The sequence below is a fragment of the Pyxicephalus adspersus genome, chromosome 8, assembly GCF_032062135.1.
Source record: "Pyxicephalus adspersus chromosome 8, UCB_Pads_2.0, whole genome shotgun sequence".
Taxonomy (NCBI): Eukaryota; Metazoa; Chordata; class Amphibia; order Anura; family Pyxicephalidae; genus Pyxicephalus; species Pyxicephalus adspersus.
In genome coordinates this window covers 52,455,151-52,480,021 of record NC_092865.1, presented here as the reverse complement: position 1 = coordinate 52,480,021, position 24,871 = coordinate 52,455,151, and the positions used below count along the sequence as shown (strand labels likewise).

General features: G+C 40.6%; 1 protein-coding gene across 3 annotated transcripts in view; it reads left to right on the top strand.

The window, feature by feature from the left end:
• The window catches only part of LOC140337095 (laminin subunit beta-1-like), a 62,850-nt gene extending 38,511 nt beyond the window's left edge, over positions 1-24,339 (top strand). For 2 of the 3 annotated variants that reach the window (XM_072420636.1, XM_072420637.1), the window contains 22 exons: positions 344-500; positions 1,371-1,523; positions 1,887-2,048; positions 3,231-3,352; positions 4,251-4,371; positions 5,133-5,325; positions 6,461-6,604; positions 7,185-7,416; positions 7,863-8,026; positions 8,395-8,619; positions 9,081-9,295; positions 9,866-9,962; positions 10,664-11,042; positions 11,853-12,037; positions 14,414-14,655; positions 15,046-15,249; positions 15,918-16,062; positions 16,623-16,830; positions 17,982-18,123; positions 20,042-20,218; positions 20,565-20,721; positions 22,649-24,339. In XM_072420636.1, coding sequence (XP_072276737.1) covers positions 344-500; positions 1,371-1,523; positions 1,887-2,048; positions 3,231-3,352; positions 4,251-4,371; positions 5,133-5,325; positions 6,461-6,604; positions 7,185-7,416; positions 7,863-8,026; positions 8,395-8,619; positions 9,081-9,295; positions 9,866-9,962; positions 10,664-11,042; positions 11,853-12,037; positions 14,414-14,655; positions 15,046-15,249; positions 15,918-16,062; positions 16,623-16,830; positions 17,982-18,123; positions 20,042-20,218; positions 20,565-20,721; positions 22,649-22,782 — 3,958 coding nt within the window. In that variant the 3' untranslated portion in view covers positions 22,783-24,339. Of the gene's footprint in view, positions 1-343; positions 501-1,370; positions 1,524-1,886; positions 2,049-3,230; positions 3,353-4,250; positions 4,372-5,132; positions 5,326-6,460; positions 6,605-7,184; positions 7,417-7,862; positions 8,027-8,394; positions 8,620-9,080; positions 9,296-9,865; positions 9,963-10,663; positions 11,043-11,852; positions 12,038-14,413; positions 14,656-15,045; positions 15,250-15,917; positions 16,063-16,622; positions 16,831-17,981; positions 18,124-19,004; positions 20,219-20,564; positions 20,722-22,648 lie in introns of those variants that run through there. The other variant, XM_072420638.1, reaches the window with a different exon arrangement.
• Positions 24,340-24,871: the final 532 nt, after the last annotated feature.

Genomic DNA, 24,871 nt, shown 5'->3' with positions numbered 1-24,871 from the left:
TTCAGCCGCCAGACTATGACAGCTGTCATTGTCCAGCAGCTGGATTGATAGGTCATTGACAGGCATAGCATGGCTCATAATAATAAAATACCAATTGCAACTCAACACCTCGGAATCTGGTTAGCTTAGTTAGACCATTTAACCTAAATTGGAATTTCACTGTTAGTGAGCACCTCTAGTCACTGCATGCTGGTATGATATGCTTTAAATAAGCTCATACTTCTGCTAAAGATAAATTTGCAGCAGATAAAGATCAGGTTTCTTCTTCTCCCATGGAGTATTGTGCTTCCAAAACTGGATGGACAAAAATATAAACCTACCTGATTTGTCTTTCTCTCAACAGGTGCTCCCTGGAGGATGGTCAGTGTGACTGTCGAGCCAACATCATAGGGCGTCAGTGTGGAGATGTACAGCCAGGATACTACTGCATGCCATTGGATTATTATACCTACGAAGCAGAGAACGCCAAGGGCCTCTCGCCAACTGATCCCCAAACACCAGTAAGACATTTCTGACAGCTGTGCTCTTCTTGTCTTTTACAGCAAAAAAAAAAAGACAAACGTTTTAGCCAAAAATTGGCTTTTTAGCCTAAAATAACAACTAATGGAACAAAAACCCATATATCTCCAATAGTATGCAGGCATGAGATTTATGTTAATGAATATTCATCTATCACTAGAATTGCAATAATTAGCATGTACCATAAAAAATAATTAGCAATCTACTCCTTTTTATCTGAGAACATTTCAATACATTTTTTCAAGTGTGTCATTACCAGGATTGAGAAATTCCACCAGCACTAAGACCTAAAAAGAGCCATTGTTATAGAACTGAAATGTGACCAAGCAGTGGAGTTCTGCCAATATTGTACCTTGTCTCTGCCCTCTCAGTCCTATTTAAATTCCTTTACTCTTGGCTAGTGTTGGAATTTGCCTTCAATTTTCCAGAACTTTTTTTTCAATATTTTTGCCTTTTTTTTGTGCACACGTTCACACATTCTACTGATTATCATGGGGAGCTAAAAAAGGTGTCTCTATACTGGTCAGTGGGTTCATGATTTGGTTAATGATCAGCATCTTGTTGCACCCATTTACCAGTCCATTTGACCACTTCATTTCCCCCTCCACTAAAAGGTTAAGGTGTACCCTCTTCCATCATGCCATTGCCATATCACACATGTCTACTGGTCACCAAAGGAATGGATGAGCATTGTGCCTTTATGTGCCTTCATCACTCATGCATCCAGTTAAATGACGTCACAAAATAAATAAACTGTTGGATGAGGGGGCTACTATCTCTCTTTAAATTTACCCCACACAGGAAGGCAGTAGTAAAATGCTGTGATAATATTTGTTTTCCTTTTAAACCAGGGTAACCCTAGACCAGAATCCCAGACAGACTGTGTGGAGTACTACAATGCCATTCAGAATGGAAAGAAAGTGAGACTACGCCGTCACCGAAGGACCATCCGCATCCTCCAACAAAGGGCAGCCAACCGGCGAGCACGCCAACTGCAGCAAAAGGTGAGCCAATTGCTCTCATATGATCTGGTGCTCTTATATCATTCAACAATCTGCTGTCTGGCTTTTCCCTTCGGGATGAATACACAAGGTGACACAAAGTAGTACCAGTCTTAATAATCATTACCAATTCAGATGAACCTGGTTGGATTGCAGGAACATCAATTGTATCTCTTTTTACCTCTAGAGATTGACAAGTCTTTGGCAGCCAGGTGTTTGGATTACACCCTATGGCACTTAATTATCTGTAAATCCTTATGTCTTATGTAAGAATAACTTCTGGCAGCTCTGAACATGTGTGCAGGAAGGGTGGTGGCATTCCCTGAGCTCAGGTAGAAATCTCTTTCTTGTTTCTGTCTCCCACAGGCAGACATTGAGATCATCCGCCGTGAACACAATCCAGATCACATGATCACCTGGACTGGACCTGGCTTTGCTCGAGTTAGAGATGGTGCTGGTCTCTTGTTCCACATCGACAACATCCCATATCCAATGGACTATGACATCATGATCCGATATGAACCTGAGGTACCAACTTAACCTAAGCATGTTTTCAAATGTTACATATCTAAATGATGCAAAGATAGTGGTACTTTGTTGTAACCAATCAATAATTCAGCACCTCCCCACTTTAATCTGAATAGTATACTAGAGTAAAATTAGCAGTTCAGTTTCCGTGGGCAGAACAGATAGCCTGGAATTCTATAGATTCATATGAATTAATGAGATTCATTGTGGGCTATACAATGGGGAAATCCAGTTCTGAAACTTAGTCAGTGACCTCTGATTGTGCAGAATAAGATCTGCTATATTTATACCTTCAACGTTACTAACTTCAGATATATGGGTATGACTAATGGTAGCCTGGAACAACCTATTCTGCATAAAATGAAAATATGCTTGCCCTTCTGTTCTTTATTTTATTTGTTTCAGATGGAAAATAGCTAAAACGTGTTTACTGCTCTGTTAGTTTTAAGATAATCTCTACTCACCTGATGTTCCTTTGAGCATTGAGGTTAAAATTCACCCAAGGGTGACACACCAATAGTCTCGACAAAGGATGAAATTTTGACCTAACCAATATTGGAAACAAAAACTTTTAAGCACTGACAAGCACCCCAAGCATGTCTGTTTATGTAGCGTCATCAAGCCTTTATGGACCCATGTTTAACATCTTCAAATTAGAAATGTTTGGTGCTTTACCTCAAAAAAGATGTAGAAATTGTAGAAGTTTGCTGTTCACACAGCACCTACATAAGCCAAAGCTATTATGTTCCTGGCCCAAACAGGCCCTTCCAATAAAATAAAAGGTCCAATTATGCAGTCTGGGCCACTTACCACTGTCTTCTGGATGATGTCCTTCACTAAGATTCTTGTGGAATGGAGATCAGCTGATGAATTTGCAAAGGATTGCCTTCATGGAAGATTTCACCTGCTCTGCATTCACAAGAAATTTTACTCGAAGACCAGACTCTTGTCTGGTTGGGTAGGGGCCCCAGGCTGCCTAAGTAGGCCATCTAATTCAATACAAGGTCTGCAACCTTTCCATTTAAGGTGGTAGTACCCAAATGCTGGTGCTCTGAGCTATTCAAGCTATTTAAGCAAATTTAAAGCTCACATGGATTGGTGTAAACATCTTGATTTTGCTTTTGTAAGTGTGAAATAAAGGAAGAATTTCAATAATCATGTTCTCAATTGGTTTCCTTGTAGTCAGCAGAGGACTGGGAGGCCATCATCAGTGTGACATCTCAGACATTACCCATGAGTCCCCGCTGTGGCAATGTGCTGCCTTCTGAGCAGATGTATAGGGAAAAACTGCCACATTCAGAAAGGTAAGTTCTATCTATATACACCAACCTTTCTAAAAATTGTTACTCAAAAGTAAAAAACAATTGAAATTAATGGAACCACTGCTAAACTCAACTCAATATGGACCAAAGAAAGAAAAAAAATACCTTACATTGGTGACCAGTTGGAAGAATTCCACAAATGCAATAACCTAAATAGATAATTGATGTAAAGAAGTGGGTTCTGCCAATTGCTTTTAGCCCCAAATCTGTGCCGGTACCATCAATGAGGAGGTCAATAAACCACAGCTCAAAGAACGTCTAGAAACCACTGGAATGTCCACTGGAGTCATTTTGAAGCACTGTGAATCAGTTTTCTTGATGAAAACTTGTTATCCGGGTGTATATTTAGGTGTCCATATAGTTACATTAAATATATGTATAATAGAATATACAACTGTACATGTCATGGTATAGAGCAGCCTTTCTCAATAAGGCTCCTCAAAAGGTTTCTTAGGGTTCCTTTTTTCTCATAAATGTAATTTATGGCACCCAGTGGAAGGCAGCATTTTACCTAAAGGTAAGCAACCATTTCTCCACCGGCCACCATGTCCATGTCCAACGTCCCTACCATAGTCATATGTCTTTAATACAGTCTAAGGTCAAGTTTAGGGGGAAGCCAACTAATCTAAATGCATGTTTTTGGGATGTGGCAGGAAACCGGAGTACCTGGAAGAAACCCACACAAACACTGACAGAACATGAAGATTTTGCTAACCTCTGAACCACCATTCCCACTAGTGCCCCACGCATTGTAGATATCATCTGGTGTACCCTGGGACCTAAGATTTCTTTTACAGGTTCCTCCATATTAAATAGGTTGTAAAGTCTGGTAAAGAGATTGAAGAGTTTTCTTTGTAATTTCTTACTTTTTCATATCTAGGTATCTGGTCCTCCCAAAACCTTTCTGCTTTGAAAATAACAACCAGTATGAAATCAGCATCCGCTTCCAGCGTTTTGAGGCCACCAGTCGCTATCCAGGATCCTTCATCCTCATTGACTCGGTAACTTTGATCAAAGTTTGCTGAAACAGATTCATGGCAGGAGTTTAATTACCCCCAAGGCTTTTATTACTTTATTAATCATCACTCCATAAACTACTGTAACATTTATTCTCTGTACTATACCATCATAATGTGGTGTCTTAATTCCAGTCTTACTTATTCCAGTTGACGGAGGAACCCTTTAGGTATGCAGAAGCTGCCACCCCATTATTCACATGACTTTCACCCTTTAAACCAGGGTTCCAGCAGCACCTACCCGCTCTCCTTGGACCTTGTGTGTCACATGGTCACGAGTAAGATCATATGTCATAATATGCCCATCAAATTCAAACAAGGTGATTGCAAAGCAACCTAGAACCATGCTAGCTATAGAAGAATAAACCTAAATACCAGTGGCAGTGCCACCTTCAGGTGTTATCTAGTACTGCATTTGGTTCTTATAAAAATAAAGTTAACTTTTACCCTTTTTTTTATCATTTTAAATCATGTCAACCTTTGCTTTAAGGGTTTAAACATTACATCAGTCTTAAATTTCCAAAAATACTGACATTCTAATACCCCTTTATACACAGGACTGGTAATTTTTTAAATATGCCTTAAGTACCACTAAGTCATAAACATTTTTGGGGGGATTTAGGTTTATTAAAAATTAGATGTAATAAATGACTTCCATTTATTTATGAAAAACAGCTTACTAAAGTTCTTTTTTATACTTTGCAATTTATTAATTCCCATCCTCAACAACTACATATGTTCCACAGCTGGTTCTTCTGCCCAAAGTCTATGAACTGCCTGGCTTCCATGGTAATGATCCAGTATCTACACACCACCGGGAAGAAATGGAGACCTACAGATGCCTGGAGTCTTTCAAGATGGCCACCATGCCAGACCTAGCAGAGATGTGCATCAAGATGCTGTGCAGCATCTCGGCCATTATCCACGATGGAGCTCTGCGTGAGTGACAAATCCTACTGACCCTCTACCCTCCTTGGATGTCCCCTTATCAGATCCAAATCTCTGTCCTTTTGTTACCTTTAGTTTTCCCTCTTTTAGATCCTGGTCCCGCTGTCCACCTCAGTTGTCCCTCCATCAGGTTCAAGTTCTTCTTCAGATCTAAGTTTATCTGTCCCTCTGTTCCTCCTCATTTGTCACACTTTCTAGTCCCCTGGTCTAGTCCCCCCAGATTCTAGTCCTCCGGTCCCTTTTTCCTCTTGAGTTGTTTCTCTATCAGATCCAAGATAAACTGTCCTTCTGTCCTCCTGAGGGGTCCCCTTGTCAAGTCTAAGTCCCTTAGTCCTCTTTAGCGGTCCCTATTTTAGATCTAGTGTTCCCCTTTCCTTCTTAGTTGCCTCTTTATCAGATCCAAGATCATCTGTCCTTTTGAGGAGTCACCCTTTCAGATCCAAGTCCCTCTGTCCCTCTTTCCCCCTCACTTCCCTATTCCCTATCTCCAGAGTTTAGGGATAACAGTCCAGTTGTAGTAAAGGGTATGCCTTACCCAACCCCACCCAAGGGTACACCTATCCATGACTACATCTGATTACAGATTGTCATGGGTAGCCTTCAAATATGGAAATATTTTCTCCTCTTGAAACTGCTGATGTTACTGTAATTCCAAAAGTTTAATCTCCTTAAATCAGCTGTTTTTTTAATATAATTCCTGGTGGTGCTAACTTTAAGGTCCCTGTTATGGAGTAACAACCATCTCCCAGCTATGCTCCAGCATTGTCACTTTGCTGTCCAGTTAGAGATTAAGTCAACGTTAATATTTTCTGAAGTCAATTAATTACCAGATTAGCAGTTATACCATTGTAATCATTGGATTTTTATATCACTGCATGTGCAGATATTGAAGCTGAGACAAACAAAAATAAAATCCTACATTGTTTGAAGCTGGTGAGGAAATGACAACCCTTTGTAATCTAATCATTATAGGTTTCTTTACAAAGCTGCCCATTTTTGTTCCTGAAACATTCTACACTCCTGATATAATTCTGAATAATATTGTTTATCATTCACATTTGTATTGCAGATGTTGTAATCTTATTCTCTGCCATCACTTAGCATTACACTCTTCTCTGTATTCCAGCCTGTCTTTGTGACTTGCAAGGCTCACTCAGTGCTGTGTGCAACAAAATAGGAGGACAATGTATGTGTAAGCCCAACGTGATTGGACAGCGCTGCGACCAGTGCGCTCCTGGGACCTATGGATTTGGCCCATATGGATGCACTAGTAAGTAGACATTTCACATTTCATATACAGTTCAATGTGATAAAAAGGGAAAAGAAAAGTCTTTAGATAAAATGTAATGGCTTGAAAAAATGGGGAACTACCTTAAAAGCCCAGCCACCAATATTTATTATTTATGATATAATAATATATTTAATATGTAATACAAACAGTAGAATAATATTAATGAAAGAATTCTAGATTAGACACTAGGGGGAGCTTTCGGGTTGCTTAGTGCACACTGTTCAGATATCAGCCACAAAAGCACATTACTAGTTCTGATCTGTTCAGCAGTGCCAAGCCAAAGGGCGAGTGAAGCCATACATAGAAACCAATTAACCTCCTATCGTTTACAACCATCAAAGAATAGAGTCTGATGTGTTTGATTTCCTTTATTAAAGCAGAGCTCTAACCTTTGCACATTTTCTTGTCACTATTCCTGCTGTGGTACTTTAAGATTCCTGCTGTGGTACTTTATGGTAATGCAAAAAATGTTAGGAACTTGGAAATTGTGCTGTTGGTTAACATTGAGAAGGAATTGCAAGTTTTCAAAATGCTCAAAATATTCTTTGCCCCATTACAGAGTGTGACTGTGACCCCCAGGGGTCCCTTTCCAGATTCTGCAACCCCGTAACTGGTCAGTGTCAGTGTCATGGCAGTGTGGCCGGGCGACAGTGCAACCAATGCCCACCAGGACAATGGGGCTTTCCCCAGTGCAAGCCCTGCCAATGTAATGGCCACTCCGAGGACTGTGACCCCAGGACCGGGGCCTGCATCGGCTGCAGAGATTTCACCAGTGGACGACACTGTGAGAAGTAAGTTCTGGTTGTGCCACCTAATACCCACACTCTCATTTCTAGTATTTGTTGCGTTTGTATACAGATCAGGTTTAAATATATTCATAAACTAGGATTCTGAGGTCAGTTTCATTTTGTTTACAATTTTAATCCTTTAATTATTATTTATTGAAATGTAATGCAAAATCTGCCTATGGACCAGAATTCTCAGAGCATTATGGGCTTTCAAACAGTGCTGATTGCTTTCATACTCTCTCTCAAATTGAAACAAAATACACAGTTGCCTTGACAGCCTGGCAAGGTGAAGAGTAAAGCCAAGTGACTTTGATCTTCTGATGCCAATGAATTCAGCTGAAAGCATTGGGGGCACCCAAAGTCCAGTTGACCAACTAGTAATACCACGACCAGTGTGAGTGAGATCCTGATGTCAGAAACATCCTCCTAATTCCCAATGTCTCTTTTAGGTGTCTGGATGGATACTATGGAGATCCTATTCTTGGCTCTGGACAGCAATGTCGTCCCTGCCCTTGTCCTGGCTACCCTGGGACCCAAAACTACCATGGAAGTTCCTGCTACGCAGATCGAGACTCCAGCCATATTGTGTGCCTGTGCGCCCCCGGCTATACGGGTAAGAAGCCGAGCATGTGGGTTATCAGTAGCCAAGAAGCTTGTCCTTTAATAAAGGCTGCCAACACCAAAGCATCCAGAATCCTCAACCTTTGGCTTGAGAGTCAGATTCTGCTCTTTGCCTGCCTTTGTCCCGCCTATGAGGTACTATTTTATCAACTGCCACTAATGATAGGGAAGAATTCCTTCTGATGGGGCACTACTACTGCAATGATACCAACTATGGGGGATAGTCATCCTCCCACCCAACATGGGCACTGGGTCATATTTTCTTTTAAATGCTTTCAACTGCATATATAGACTGAAAGGGAGCATGGAGAAAGTATAAATAACATATATAAAGTCTGACTTGCATAATGTCTTCTGAAGGTTCACGGTGTGATCGCTGCTCCCCCGGCTACTTCGGGAACCCGGACCAAGATGGTGGAGAATGTCGCCCTTGTCAGTGTAACAACAACATCGATCCCACCGATCCTGAATCATGTGACTCACGGACCGGCATGTGCTTAAATTGTCTCCACAACACCGATGGACATCATTGCGAAGAGTGCAGGGCTGGTTATTTTGGCAGTGCCATTCTGCGCAATTGCCGACGTAAGTAACGTCAGGTTTTCATTAAATTTTGGCCCATTTAGTGGTAACAAATGTGGATGATTTATTTTTGGTGGTGCTTAAACTGTTGCCTGTGATCATTATTTTGCCTTTTGCGTGCCTTTACTTGGCCCTGGACATTTTTTTTTCACATGGCACAATCATGTCTGGCAGTGGAGGAGACCTGAATTTTTCCTGCTGCAATTATGCAACACACCCAGGTCTTGTCCCCCCCCCAGCCTGTGATTGGACAGTCAAAGAGGAAACTGAAGACTGATCATGTCATCTGATCTCTGATCGGTAAAATTACCCTTCACTTCCCATGTGGCCACCTGGACAGGAAATAGGAAAAATATCTGCCCTGAAAAAAATAACTGCCCTGAGTTCCACCTTTCTGTTAACATTGATTATAGATTTGTTTTAATGATTGTCCACATGGTGAGGATTTTCTGTTTGTTTTCCAGGTTGTACCTGCAATGATCTGGGCACCCTGCAGTCCCACTGTACAAGGGACACCTGTTACTGTGACAGGGTAACTGGGCACTGCCCCTGCCGGGCAAATGTCATAGGCAAGAACTGTGATCAGTGTGCCCCCAACTACTGGAACTTCGGAGCCGACCTGGGCTGTGAGCCCTGTGCCTGCCAGCCGGAACATTCCCTGAGACAGGACTGCAATGTGGTGAGTGTGACCCCACATGTGTCACATGACATGTCCTGGTGTCGGGGAAATGTATCCAATGTAATGTTACAAGTTACATTTTATTTCATGTTACTTGGTCACATGAACTCTCAGCTCAATTGTATCCAAAGCAGTGTGTCCAGTTCTTACTGGTTCTCCTCTGCTGAACTACACAACCCCTTCCCCTCCCCTAATTTCTGTACTCCAGTAGGGGAGAAATTATGCAGGGCTTAGGTGGATAATTTTTTATACAACACCATGCAATTTTTGTGATTGGACAAGATTTTATATAATTCTGCACATGAAAAAGTCTCTATCATTGTAGATGTAAGGACTCATTTATAAAAGGGAGACCCACTGGATCACCAGATTAGTAGATCCCCCTATTCATAAAAGGGGCATCCCCATAGGCCCACCTTATAAAGTGCCAACCAGGTCTGAAAAGTCCTGGAAAACTGCAAGGATGTCACCTGAATGCCACTTTATAAGGCGGGCATATAGGGATCAGCACTTTGATTTTGTTATTCACAAATTAAAAATCCCAATTCTTTGTCTGTGCCCTCCCTGTAGTACACGGGACAGTGCCACTGCCAACCTGGCTTCGGAGGGAGAGTCTGCTCACAGTGTCAGGAGAATTTCTGGGGTGACCCCAAAAGAAAATGTGAAGGTATGGCGACCGGCGTTTATCTTACTGTCATGTGACTGAGGATAATTTTTTATGTACTGCTACACACTTACTGTAGCCAGCTGACAATGCTGCCTCTGCTGCAGTGAAATCCCAAGCGGTGTTGTCAGCCCTGTCTGATTTTTTTCTACTACAGAACTACAGAATAATATTCCTCTAAGCTATGGAGATGAGTAGAAGAGGGAGAATTCTGGAAGGGCTGACAACTCTGCTTCACATTTCAGTGTACTAAATGAACTTTTTTCTAAAGTTGCAGCATTTAAAGGGTCAAAACACAGAAATGTGCACAAATTGCAGATATTTACTGACCATTTATTTGTAACTTTGTCTAAAAATTAATCAATGCCCTGACCAATGCTTTTTTTTATTACATTTTAATTGGATAATTATCTGCTGCTATGGCTTGTGATTGATGACTTGATAGGAAGGGGTTGGGCTTTGTGCCGAACAGGGGCTTATTCATGTAGAAGTTGCAGCTGTTTGGAATAAATTGATTCTGTTGACTATGCATGGCCATGGCATGGGTTTCTAATATACACAAGATATGTAGGCGGTAGCAACCAAACATAAGATCGCAGTGGCATAGGGCACCAACATTGCCCAGTGCCCAGCCATAATGCACAGGGCTGTAGCCAGGGTCAGACATTTTTTTCTGCATCTTGATCACGTCTTTCTTTCTCCAGCATGCAACTGCGACCCATACGGTTCGGAGATACGGCAGTGTGACCACCGCACAGGAATGTGCCGCTGCCGGGAGGGGTACACCGGTCAACGGTGTGACCAATGTGCCAGAGGCTTCCAGGACAATTACCCCAGGTGCTCTGCCTGCCATCGGTGCTTCTACCAATGGGATGCCAACATCTCTGAGCTCCAAGAACAACTTCGTGCCATACAAAAGAGGATGTCTGACCTCCAGGATGGGGTGGAGGCCCCCGAGCTCAGCAACAGCCTCATAAGGGAACTGGAGGACAAACTGAGGCTCATAAAACAGATCATCGGAGAGGGAACTATCGAAGGAACCCGCATGCTGGAGAAGATGAACAGGCTGGTCAACAAGATAAGGCAGGTTCTCTCTAAGCTATAGTTTGTTCCAAAAGATGGACCCCCAAGTGACATACCAAGAGATTGATGCTCATCAGATCACCCAACATACATCAAAGTGTGGCATAACACATATTGGCCCCACCATTCCTAGAACACAATGCTGTGTCCTTTTTCATGTATAATGAATACAGTTTCTCCTAGTGGACAAATTGAGAATAACATTTGTTATTAAACCAAGCAGTTGTTCAGCAGAAATGCTGATTCCTGATTGCAACTTCAGCCATCAGCGGTCGCATTTTTCAATCAGTATATTACTTCCCAGTTGTAGATAGAACTTTTTATTTTGGGATCTGTTTATAATAGAGTAAATGGAGATCAGGGAAATTTGACAGTTCACGTGACCTGAAGGTTTTTTTCCTCAATTTGTGTCTCCTATTAGTAACCTGGTATCACAAGTAAACCTGCTAGAAATGTTAAGAGAAAAAATACCTTCTTGAAATTTGGTACAGCAAGCTGCTAAGGAGAGATCAATGTAATATTATATTTAGGTATATGGAGTTAAAAAAATTTTGGTCAGATCACCTGACCAGGTGTTCCTGTCTTTCTGATCCATCATTGTGTTGTCACTGGTTTGCATGCCGTCATGTCCTAGTAATTCTTCTAATTTAATTTCCTATGTCCTTTGTGAGTGCAGATATTTGAGTGCTGAGCTAAATAAAGACGCCCCGGCTCTGTTTATTATATTATTTCTATTAATAGTGGAGTGTTTATGAGTCTCAATGACTAAATAACTGAACATTTTCTCTCTCCGCCCCCCTACCCCCACAGGACGGAGGTGGCACAGCTCTCCTACCAGCTACATTCCCAAGAGAAAAGAATGAATGATACCACCAACAAAGACCGAAGGCAAAGGGGGAAACTGGACAAGCTAACCTTAGAGATCAACCTGCTCAATGTGACCGCGCACAACCTCAAGACCCAGATAGAAGCCATTGCTGCCTCAGGATTTAATGGTAATACGGGGCCCGTGTGAGGCAGAGAGGAAGTTTTGCAAAACATTGGGCTAAGTAGCATTGGGGACAATTGACTACCATGGGAGAACATGGGTAATCCAGCAAACCTGGAATTGATTTCCTAAAAATCATTTGCTATTTAATTGAAAAATGTTTTCAATTCTGGACCAGATCCATTTCAGGTTTGCTATCCCAGATTCTCCCATGATAGTCTATCTTCTCCAATCTTGAAGAGCTTTAAAAAATCAGGCCCAGTGGCTGTTAAATTATTTCCAGCAAACAACATTGTAAATGTAACTGCCTGACCACCTTCTATGTTCCATCACTGGCTTAATGTAAACATTGTTTTGTTTACGATCATCATGACTGCGATCTGCAGTAGTTTACAGAACAGCTGGGTATTTGCTATATTCAGAGCCTTAGCGATAAGCAATGAATTCTATACTGCACTGCACTTATGTCATCACAAGAGAGCACCAACTGCAAGAATCCTCTTCAAATGTTTAGATGAGTTTTGTACAACCCCAGTTTATGTGACACCAGACAGCTGGTTGTAAAAAAGACAATGAGGATCTAGATCTGTGTTTCCCAACCAGGGTTCTTCCAGAGGTTGCTGGGGGTTCTTGAGCAATGAGCAGTTTGTGTTCTTTGGTCAGGTTAGGTGACACCAAGAATCTTTTTGGCTATCTGTAAGAGTGACATTCTTCCCCAATGGCCAGCAATGTAAGAGGTATTTTTCCCATTGACCACCACACGTAATGTACTGTGATCTCTGAATATAGTAACTATAGCCGGGGTTCCCTGAAGTCCTGAAAGTATTTTCAAGGGTTCCTCTATGTATAAAAGGATGAACATTCCCAGGAAAATTAATACAGATCCCCCTGCTGTACGTAAGTGTTATACTATTGCAGACAATCATGAGCGATTGATGTCATCAGATTGAGCAGAACCTAATTGGATTTTTTTGAAATGAAATGTATCAACTGATCGGCAGTAAATGTTTGATTTACATGCTGCGTGTTATTTGCAGATTTTTTCATCAACATTTCCACTTTATTAGATTTCACACTAGAAATAAAAATTGCCACAGATAGATAGATAGATAGATAGATAGATAGATAGATAGATAGATAGATAGATCAATCTATCTATGGAGGCACTTGGTGAGGTTTCTGCTAAACATAAAAGTCACATTTGTTGTGTCTGCAGGGTGACACCAACTGAGCCAGGATCCAAGCACTTTAAGCATAAATCTACCTGTAGCTATAATGTGGCTTAAGATTTAAAGTGAAACTCAAGATAATATTAAAATAATATATCATCTAGTTTGTTTTCATTAAACATATTTACATGTATAGTTAAGCTGTGTACAAATGTCGGGTAATTGTCACGCAAGATGAACGATCAGCTTTTCTTGAGCACAGTGGTCCCTCAATATCATTTTTCAGTCTGCCATGGCAGGTCATATAATGACTAAAGGGGAATAACTGCTATGCATTTTAGCGGAGAAGAGCACAGCAGAGTTTTCTTCTTCCCTCTCCATAGAACAGAACAGTGCTCCTTGATTTATCTGTCAATGGAAACGGTCATTTCTAGCAATAAGGATCCAAGTGTGCTCATAGCCTTAAAGCAGAACTAAACTGGCAGCTTTTGAATGCTATGAAAATTACCTTACAAAAAATACCCAAATATGAGCAAAGACACTTAAAAAACAGAATTTTTGTTACCATGATTGGATAGTCAACAAAACTTTGCTTATGTAAACTGTCTAGAAAATGAACACTATTGGTTTTATTCCCTGGCAGATCCACCATCATAAATTTCTGGGGCCATAATAGATAAATGTTCTGCCCCCCCCCCCCCCCATGTCTTAAAATTCCAGCAGTGCAAAAGTCAATTCTTTTTGATCAGGGCCTGGTACAGAAGTACCCTTTGTGCCCCTCCTATAGCAGCCCTGGTCCCTGGTCATCTTCTACATGGGTAGCCTTTGGCTGAAAACAAAAAATAAAAAAAGCAAACCCCTATTTACATTAAATAACTTATATATTATAATTGATTTCTGTTATTAAATTGCCATAAAATGTTAAGTTAAATTTATGAAAAACTTGTTGTAGTTACATTGTAAGTAACATAATGAAGAAAAAAGTGAACAGGCTTAGAATTCTATTGCATACTGTAGCCATTTAGGGTTTAGCAATATTTTAATGCAACAAAGTCAATTGTACGTCATCAAAGAAGCAAATATGCAACTGAGTTTCAAACTATGAGAATGCTGAGCCTCAAATCAGCCTATTACAGAAAAATGTATCAGTCAATCCCAATTCTTTTATACTATATATGATTTCCTGATTTTATTGGTACAATTATATATTTTAGAGTCCTATGGGAGCATCCTAAAGGCTTATTTGGATTCTACAGCTGCTGAGAGACTTGCCAATTATTCTGTTTATGGTCCTGATAGTCCCGTGTACCTGTCCCAGGAAACACGAGATGAGACGGAGAGGCTTGTGGAAGAGAAACTAGACAGTTACAGAAGGAACATGACCGCTCATCGGAGCTCACTAAAGGAACTGCAGAAGAAGAGCAAGGATCTGAATGTTTTTAAAATCAACGAGAAGGTACTAACGTAATATGAGTAAAGAAATGATAATAAAATGCACAGAATTGAAGTCAGAGAAATGGTGAAGTCATGTTTGATTAAGCTGGGAGTTTATGACTGCACAGTTCAATGGGTGGCACAAAGGCTCAGAGGTTGCCTTTCTTGTCTTGCAGCATTAGGGTCCCATGACCCTGCATGGAGTTTGTGGGTAACCTCTGGGTATGACAGCTTTCTTCCACATCCCACTGATAGTTTAATTGGCTTCCCCCAAAAATTGGCCCAGGGCACTTTACATTGTGAGCCTCCAATGGGCAATTGGTGGCCATAGATATTTTATTGCCTTGAATACTCATTAGGCTAACCATTTTTTTGTGTTATATGACTCATTTTGGATTTATTTTTCTGTAAGATTTGTGGAGCACCAGGGGATAAACCTTGTGATCAGGCTACATGTGGAGGAGCCAACTGCAAGGATGACCAAGGCAGGAGGAAATGTGGTGGAGAGAACTGCAATGGGGCTCTACCAGTTTCAGCGAAGGCCCTGGTATCTGCTCAGAATGTCAAACTGGACCTGGAAAACATGGCTAACCAGCTGAATGACATCTCTGAGAAGGTAGGTGGCCTGCACCACACCTTAAGGGGCATGAACCCAAACAGTATGAGTTTTGTCCAAATATGGTTTTATAGGCTGAAAGTTAGCAAGTCGGATTTGGTGATTGGTATTTTGTATTTAAACCTTTGTTTGCCTATTAAGCCTGGACGGTGATCAGGCCTTAGTAATGGAAGTTTTTGGGGGCTGTATACATTCCAATATTGAAAGTTGAAACAACAATACAAACAAAAATTTGCCTATTAGTGGTAGGCTAAACCCCTATCATATTTTTTTCATTTTTTTTCATGACCCTGTTGCAGATTTTTCCTATTATAGGAAATATCACTTTTCATTTTTGGTTCATATTTGGTTTTACTATTGAGCCCCTAAGGGGCTAATTTTTAGGAAATTTTATGAAATTGGGTAAAATTCAAACATTTTTTATTTAGTCCTAATCTTTACAGCCCTTGATTTTGAAAGGAAATTCATTTGAGGACACAAATGGTAAATGTAAAGGAGAAAGTAGTCTTGGTGGACCCCCTGGGGCAGTTGCCTTCTCTGTACCCCCTGTATATACCCCCCTCTATCTTTGAAATAAAGCAAATTCTAAATTTCAAGATAGAAATTTGCCAAAAATAAAATAATGCAAGCTGTAGTACTGAACTGTATATTGTATAACCTGGTTCTAGATTCAGGAAGTTCAAAACATTGCTCAGGAGGCCAAGGTGCAAAGTGAATCCACCTTGAACAAAGCCAAGGATACAAAGAGGCGTATTGAAGACTCCACAGAGAAATTGAGAGCTTTCATTAGGAAGATTAAAGATTTCCTGACAGGTAATATGAACAGAGCTATAATAATGGTAACATTGGACAATTTTCCTATATCCCCTCATCAACTACAGAGTTCCCCTAAAATCTAAGTTGTCCCATTACCCCACATTTTTCTAATTGGCTTTAGTTGGTAAAAGATATGAATCCTGGGGAATGTTGTGTGAACACATTTTGTTATAGACCTCAAAATGTTTTACTTGGTGTAACAGTGTGTCAAGCCAAAATGTATCCATATCTCCTGCAACCAGTTGAAGGCAAATACCCCACAGCTGTGATAGGTAGAAGTAGAAGGTCACATTCAGTTGGACTTGTCCTTCCATATTGCACCACTCCTCCAAGTAGACTTCTTAGTTCTAATGCAAGTTTGGAACATACTCCAGCATTTAGGAAGATGTTGCTTGTCCAAACACATGAAAGGACTTGTGAAAGTTTCTGTAAGCAGCTACAACTTGCTAAACCATGACCTGGATGAATATAAACTTTCACCAGTTGGCCTCCATAAGCCAACATTGACATTGGAAGGTTTTTGGAATTTTGAATCTGTATTTATTCCCTGTACATAGAGGAAGGAGCTGACCCAGAAAGCATTGAGCTGGTGGCAAGACAGGTGCTGAACATCTCCCTCCCAGCCAGTCCTGGAGATATCATCAGTCTCATCACCCAGATCACAGAGAGCATTGGTAACCTCAGCGGGGTGGACCTCATCCTCAATGTAACCTCGGATAGTGTAAATACTGCCAAGCTTCTCCTGCAACAAGCTATGGAGGCCAGGTATGGGACTTTGTACTTACCTCAAGACATCAGGGGGTTAGTTTGGTGTAGAGGGGGAACTGTTGCCATTTAGAAGAGCAACAAATGCTCTAAATAACAGGATGGCCATCAAGGTGTCTGCAAAATGATTTGGGGAATTGCCCACACTGTAGTTCGGTTATGGTTACATAAATAGACCTTGATTACTAATCAATATTTGCTTTGTCAAAGGCAGTGTTTCTCAACCAGAGTTCTTCCAGAAGTTTCTAGGGGTTCAGGTCAGTTACTACTATTGCCAATGATTGATTTTGGTATCTGTAAGGGTGGAATTCGTCCCAATGGCCAACAGTGTAAGAGACAATCTCCATATTGACCATCAGGTATATCATAAATATTGGCAGTGGTTTTTCTGAGACCTGAAAGAGATTTCAAGAGTTTCCCCATTGTAAGAATGTTGAGAAAAAATGTTCTAAAGCATATAATTCAGAAGATGTGTTCATTTGTTTTGCAGATGGGTTCATTATAAAACAAATGGTTATACAGATGGAAAGCTTTGTGTGTGAATTCCAGATGTGTCCACACAAAACCTCTGGGCTGTTAGAGCAAAACCCGCTTATTATTTTACAGATGTCCCAAAACTCCAGTAGTTAGGAAAATATGTAATTATGATGGGAACCTCTCACGCAGCTTGTTTGTAAGTCCTCAGTTTAGTTATCAGAACTCCAGAACAGAAGTCTGAAGTCAGAAGTTAACATTATGGGAGTGAATGTGATAAACAGCAGGGTTGAGTAAAACTGAGAATTGTTACTTTCTCCTAATTTAGGGGAAATACGAAAAAAAGTTTGGTAACATTTTGCCAGTTTGTGCATTGGAATCAATAGAGAGGGCAAAAAAGGGGAGAGGTTTAAAGGGGACTCTGAATGGAATACTGTATGAGTGAATGTAATAACCAGCAGGGATGAATACAATAGAGAACTTTTAATCCTCCTTTATTTACAGGAAATACAAAAAGGTTGCCAAAATTTTGCTAACGCTGGCAAAACATCATTATTTGATCCATATTCTTGGTTTCTAAAGGTTATCTTAAGATTTGTAGCTATTGCCTCTATAAGGAATGCCAGTTAAGCTTTGAAATAATTACAATACATTTTCCTAATTTTCCATGTGCACAGAGAAAGGGCTGATGGAGTGAGTGGAAACATTGCTGAAACCAAATCTCTGCTGGACGATGCCGGAAACAAAGCAAAGGTGGCAGAAAAGGCTCTAAATGCCACCAAACAGAGCATCAAAAGGCTGAAGAGCAGTGTGGACAATGTAAGAACCCTTAACCAATGTAGAGTTAATATGGAGGTTTTACTATTACTTATTGAATCCTGGAAAAGCCACTCACTTTTTTTTACTTCTGATTATTATCTAATCATACTACTGCCATTCATAAAGCTGAGAAAAAAGTCATATGGCACAGAATGCATGGCAGAAGGGTGCAGCACAGTATGAAGTTCTTCTACCCCCTTCAAGGTCCAGTTCCCCCGGGTTCATACTCTGACCAATGATGTTCTCTAAAGGCAGATTGACAAGTGGGGTTCTATTTTAAACCATACATAAAGCCAAAATTTTGTTGTTCTTATTATTATTAGTGGAGAGGAGGGTTAAAGCCTCTGTCCGATCACACATTGAGGGGATTTCAGTTCACTGCCTGTCCTGTAGACCCAACAGAAAGTGAGAGGATATCTCCCAAAATGAGGGAAATGTATTGTATTTCTGTTCTAGTGACTTCCAAATCTGTAGTCCTCACAATCACATGTTTTTATCAGTTTTTGTACAAAAGATACAAAGAATGTGTATCTGTTTGTGTAGAGGGTCAGAAATGTAGGTGGGACAATCTGTGGATGATTTCTAAAGTAAAGCACATGAGCTTGTATTTGATTCTGAGCTGAAAAGGTAAGCCAAGAAGTAAGTGTAAAAATTTGTCAAGAGAGGCAGTAGATGAGGAAGTGGTGGGAAGAATAGATAAGTCAAGTATTTACATTTATTGGACCTCTGGAGTGTGCCCTAGTAAGGGCCACCCATATAATATAGCCTAATATTGGTCTCTCCTACAATATAGGAAACATTAAATTGTCCAGGAGGTATTTTTTCAGCTTGTGCTGTTCATAAAAAGCCACCAAGTGCAGAATTTTTTTCTTCCACCATAGGTTTAAATGCATGTTCACTCAAAACAAACACCATATGGATGCCATCTGATATTGCAGGACAGCTTTATTATGGAGCATGTTGTGACTGATATGACCCCTTGAAGCATAAGAGGTTACTAAGAAGGATGTTCAACCACAGAGGAATATCGTGCCAGTTCTGACCCAGCCTTCATTTGTAGTGTGCACCAGTGATGGGTTAACCATTCAGAAGGAGTTGCTGCTTCTGTAATACAATGGTGGCTCCCTCCCTTTCCTGGTATTATTCTCACACAGCTCTGGCTGTGTCCTCCCTCCACTATTACGGTGACTTTATTTCCTTTCCTACAGTCTGTCAGATCACAGTAGAGATTATGCAGCTTGGGAAAGGATACAGTAGGCTAATGTGAGCCGGGGGAGAAGTCATATGTAATGATAATGGGCATATCTTTCACATAGGACGGACATTTATTTTAGAGATAGGACCAGTTTGCTTGTTTTAAACCCAACTAAAGCTAATATTGAACAAAGCAAAATATCAAAACCATCTTGTTGATTTTTAAAAATTATATTTAGACATTACATTTGATAATGGACTTTTGAATTCAAGAACCTATTATGTTCTGTGTTTGGCTGTAGTTTCCTGCTAACAGATTGAGGTCTTATAACTGTTCACAGCCTATTTACACTGCCTACAAGTCCTGCCCCTCCTCATGCAGACATGGGTAATGCAAAAAACTGGGAAATCTATTGTTCTTTCGACTTTGGGTGTTACATATTCACACATGATACCATGCAAGCACACTGGTGCCCTTTAGCGCTTAATACCATTATTAACTTTATTGTTATAATTTGTCTTGCTCTGTTTTGGGTGTAGTTGGATTTAAATCATTCCCCTGGTGTTAAAAATGGAAAAAAGGACAAATTTGGAGTTTAACACCAATTTTTTAAAAACACAAATGGATTGTCATTTCTTTATTTCTTTATTGCAGGTGTTGCAATGGCATATTCTATAAATCTGTATGTTTTCTGCCTCTGTGTTACTATTGTATTCTTCTCAGTCCATGAAAAAATTAACAGGTGTGGAGGACATGGAGAACTCCTTAATGGATCGTTTGACCAAGGCGGCCACAGAAGTGGAAGCTTTAAAAAAGAAAGTGGATTCCAACAGACAGAAGGCTAACGAAGCAAACCAAAAGGCTATGATGGCTAAGCAGGCCACAGATGGCCTTGACAAGGTACGAATGATGTTCAGGGACTGGTAAATGTCTACTTGTTTGAGAACAAAACATGACCATATACAATGCATGCACGCAATAGTTTGGCCCAATTTAGCATAATATCTGTCCTGTATATGTTGATCAGTAGTCTCATTCATCTAACTCTAATTAGAAGTCTAATTTTCTGCTATGGCACACAGATTGTTCTTTGAAGGGGTAATTGAAAAATGAGGCCCATTGTTGGTAAAGAATGGTCTTGATGAATTCAAAAGAATATTGTTTATTGAAAAAGCATGTATTCCCAAAAATCCTGCAAATCCCGTCTGTCCAGGCTTAGCCTCATGTCCTGTGTTCTAACCTCCAGGAGATGGAAGTGGTCCAGAAGAAGTACAAAGACTTGAAAAACAAAATTGGTGGAATGGACACCTCCTCAGGGTCAGCCATGCAGAAAGTACAGCACATAAAAGACGAAGCTCAGGACTTGCTAAAGAAAGCGATAGACGCCAAGGAAAGACTAGATGGTAAGTCATTGGCACCATTGTTTTTTATGGTCTCCAAATGCATGCTCTTCATTGCTGTCCTAACTATCATGATATATACCTAGTATATATGATGTATGTAGTTTATATAGAACCAGCCTATTCCTCATTAGTTTACAGCACTGTTTCTCAACCAGGGTTACTAGGGGTTCATTGAGCAAATTATACCTTTCAGGTCAATTACCCCTGACACCAGTAGTGTTGGCTATCTGTAAGGTGACATTCTTCCTTCTGACCACTACACTAATGTACTGTAAGCTGTGGATATAGTAATTTTAATAAGGAGTTCTCTGCAAGTTGAAAACTATTTCAAGGGTTCTCCCATGTTAAAAAGGCTGAGAGAGGCTGGTTTACAGAGGACACCACTCAACTCCATGCAGTCATGCAGATGCCCAAACACATTCACAGCCAGTTTATAATTGGAAACCGGTTAACCTAACAATACATTTTAAGGCTTTAGAGGAAATCCATGCAAACATCTTAAAGGAAAATACAAACTCCAATAGGAAATGAGGTCATGACTCCAGAACTGCAAACATTTCAACAACTAATATGCAACTTTGACCTTTCCATTTCTTCACAGAACATTTGATCTTGCCCATTAAGGTTAAAGTAACAGTATCCATTCCTTAGACCCAATTATACTCTATACCGGCCATCCCTCCTCACCGGAATAACTGGTGTCTCTGATCGAGGGGACTGTGGGTTTCGATCCCCCAATCATAGTGCTCATGGGGAGCAATTGCAACAGGGAGGAGGAGGTCACTTGCTTCATCATACATCTAGTAAGGTGAATGTAATGAGTGGGAGCTTTGCAGAAACACAATCGCTTTGCTATGCATGAGCAGTAGCCCTTTATATAGGAAAATGAATATGGAGTCCAAAAAATAACCCTTCAATCATTCATCAGATGATTTAACACGCGTTCCTTTTTGAAGCAAAATCTGCACCCATCTATGTATTCAGGGTGCAGACACCCTTCTCTAAAATTTGTATACTGTTAGCATGGGTGCCACCCCTTCAGCAACAAATAAAATATACACAGCGGTTGTACTGTACCTTATTTTAAATCCCCGATTTTTATGCCTTGAAACACATTGGATGTTTTATTCCATATCATCTTGTTTGTGGTTTAAAAAACTAACATTTTGAACTTCAGTGGTTTGAAATTACCTATACTTTACCATAAAAGTGGGCCTAAGATATACTTTAAAAAACTGAACTCAAAAAATGAAAAATCAATAGGAGGTCGAGGTTTTTGACAGAGGAGACATACTATATTTTCCCTTCTCTTCTCAACCTGGTGGCTTTTTGTTATAGTTTACACTTCATGATGCATGCATCACATAACATTGAGTCCAAGTCTATTCCCAGCAGAATTGAAGTAGATGCCAGGAACAATTAACGCGCAGGAGTTATACATGTGCAGGAGTTACGGCATCATTGGCCACCCACTGGCTAAGAAGGACCACAATGGATCCTTTAAAAGTTGACAAAGAAAATGGCAGCTTCAGGGTGAACATTTCTTAGACCTGTCATTACTGTAGGCTGCTTTGAAAACTGTAAGCATGGGCCATAATTGGCAAGTATTATTGCAAAAATGTACCCACATCAACAAGAGTTTAGTTCCTCTTTCAGTGCATGTAAAGAATGATGATTTCTGGTGTCTACTAGATCATCAAAAAAGTATCCTGATTTTAAGGTTGCAATAGGTTTTGGGAAAATACCCTCCATTGTATATGACTGCCCCCTTTATAAAGCAATACCCATGGAGAACTCCCCCCTCCTTCCTTGGGATGATGGCTTTCCATAGGGGTTTATTTTAGGGTTCTTTGCAAACAGCAAACATGGTAAATGACCCCTCATTCTTTTGTAATGTAATTTGTTGAATTATCTTTTTTTTATGCAGGGCTTGAAGAGAAGTTCAAAACAAATGAACGTGACATGAGTAATAAAATTGAACAACTTCAAGAACTGGAGAAAAAGGCAACAGATTTGCTGAATGATATCAGGGGTCAGTCCAACATGTATGCATCCTGTTAGCACAGCAAACATCTCTTAAGTGCTAAAAATCTCCATTCATTCCACTTCCTAAATAAACTGTAAACCAACCACATGGACTCACCCAAGTGGCCTATCGGTTTTACAACTGCGGGGTGGACCTAATTATCATTAATAGTGTCAGCAGCTTAGCATTGTATGGTTATTTTGATTGATCAAGCACATCACTGCCCTATAGAGAGATGATGAAGATTCTCCATCACATTGGTGCCTACCAGAAAATGACTGATAAGCTTTGTGTGTGTGACAGGTCCACTTTTTACCTTCCTACATCAGCCAGGTCTAAAACAGGTCAAAACCACAATATGAATGTACAACCGCTCTCTAATTTTACCAATATCTCTACCAGCCATTCTCAATGAGGGTAGCATAAAATACCAGGGTTCCTCAGGGGTTTGGTAGGGGTTCCTTGAACTGTTGATGATTGGCCATCTAATTGATGGTACCTGATTGGTTCACAGGTAAATGCCATTGGGCAGTCCAAAAAGGTGATATTCTGTTGAGGTTATGTTAGACATTCTGCCCAATGGTCATCAATATATGGAGCATTTTTCCCAAGACCTAAATTTTTTTCAAGGGTTTCTCTGGGGTTCAAAGGGTTGGGAAAAGCTGCTTCAGGCAATGCAGGTGCCTACCTGATTGGACATTTCAAAGAGGTTTAAATGGAGGGAGCAAACAAGGACAAACTCAAGACCAATGAAAATCCGAACTTTACCTTGTTACAATCTATGTAGACACCTCAAAAAATGGATGACCTGGGGATGACCTGTCCAACTGCTTTCTGTCTTTGTTAAGTGGTAGGGTGCCAGCCCCCTTCTAGGTTATAGGAGGCAGTAACATAGGTCATGTGACCTCACAGAACAGATTAAATATTCATAGAGAATATATTGGGACATGTGATGATAAAGCTCTCCAATTTAGACACCCATTTATAGTAGAGGAAGTAAGGGTTGCATGGACACAATGTTCTTAATATTGCTTGAGTCAATTTGTCCTGGTGACATCTGCTCATCAAAAAGGTGGGCATCGGGAGGTGCAAGTGTGCATGTACGCAGCCCTGGACCCTCCTCCGCCAAGAGGTGGCCCCACACGGACCCCAAATCAGCTCTGCCACTTTTCATCAAATTTCTTGTTCTAACATCAACTTTACATACTTTCTGTGACTGTCTGAGATTTCACTGACACCTTTCACTTGACAGGTAGTGAAGGTAAATGTCCCCAATGGGTACACACAAGCAGTATTTAAATATTACCAGAGATTCCATGCCTTCTTTTGACTAGAATTGGTCCAACACATGGGGCCGTTTCATCCTCTCGATCCACCCCCACATCCTCCATACGTCTGCCATATTTTGGTTACAGTCTGTGTACAGATTCAGTTTCTTCCTACAGTGTTACCCTGTGACCTTACATATATCTCTATGGCCCCAGGAGGTCACCAAATGTCAAAAAATGACGACTGTGTCTAAGATATGTTTTTATTTGCAGATTGGTATAAAATGTGTATTTCAAGTAAATAAAAAGAAAAAGAAAAACATTGTGGTGAGTAGATGTGCCTATGAAAAATGATGAGGCTGTTAGAGTTGAATCAGGTGGATGGGTAGAAAGTAATGCCATTACCGCTTCTTGGGCGCATGTAATTAGCTGACTGAACCATGTATGTGCTTGTCCATAAGGGTTGACAGGCCTATGATGGCCATGGGCATTTGTGCAGTCAAATTTGAAAGGTCAACCAGCTGCTCAATGGTTGAAAGGTGAACCGACTGCCCAATAGTTGAAAGATCAACCAACTGTGCAATGGTTGAAAGGTCAACCAACGGCTAAATGGTTGAAAGGTCAATCGACTGCTCAATGGTTGAAAAGTCAACCGACTGCAAATGGTTAATAGGTCAACCGACTGCTCAATGGCTGAAAGGTCAACTCACTGCCCAATGGTTGAAAGGTCAACCTACTGCCCAATGGTTGAAAGATCAACCCACTGCACAATGGTTGAAAGGTCAACCGACAGCAAGTAATTGATAGGTCAACCGACTGCTCAATGGCTGAAAGGCCAACTGACTGCCCAATGGTT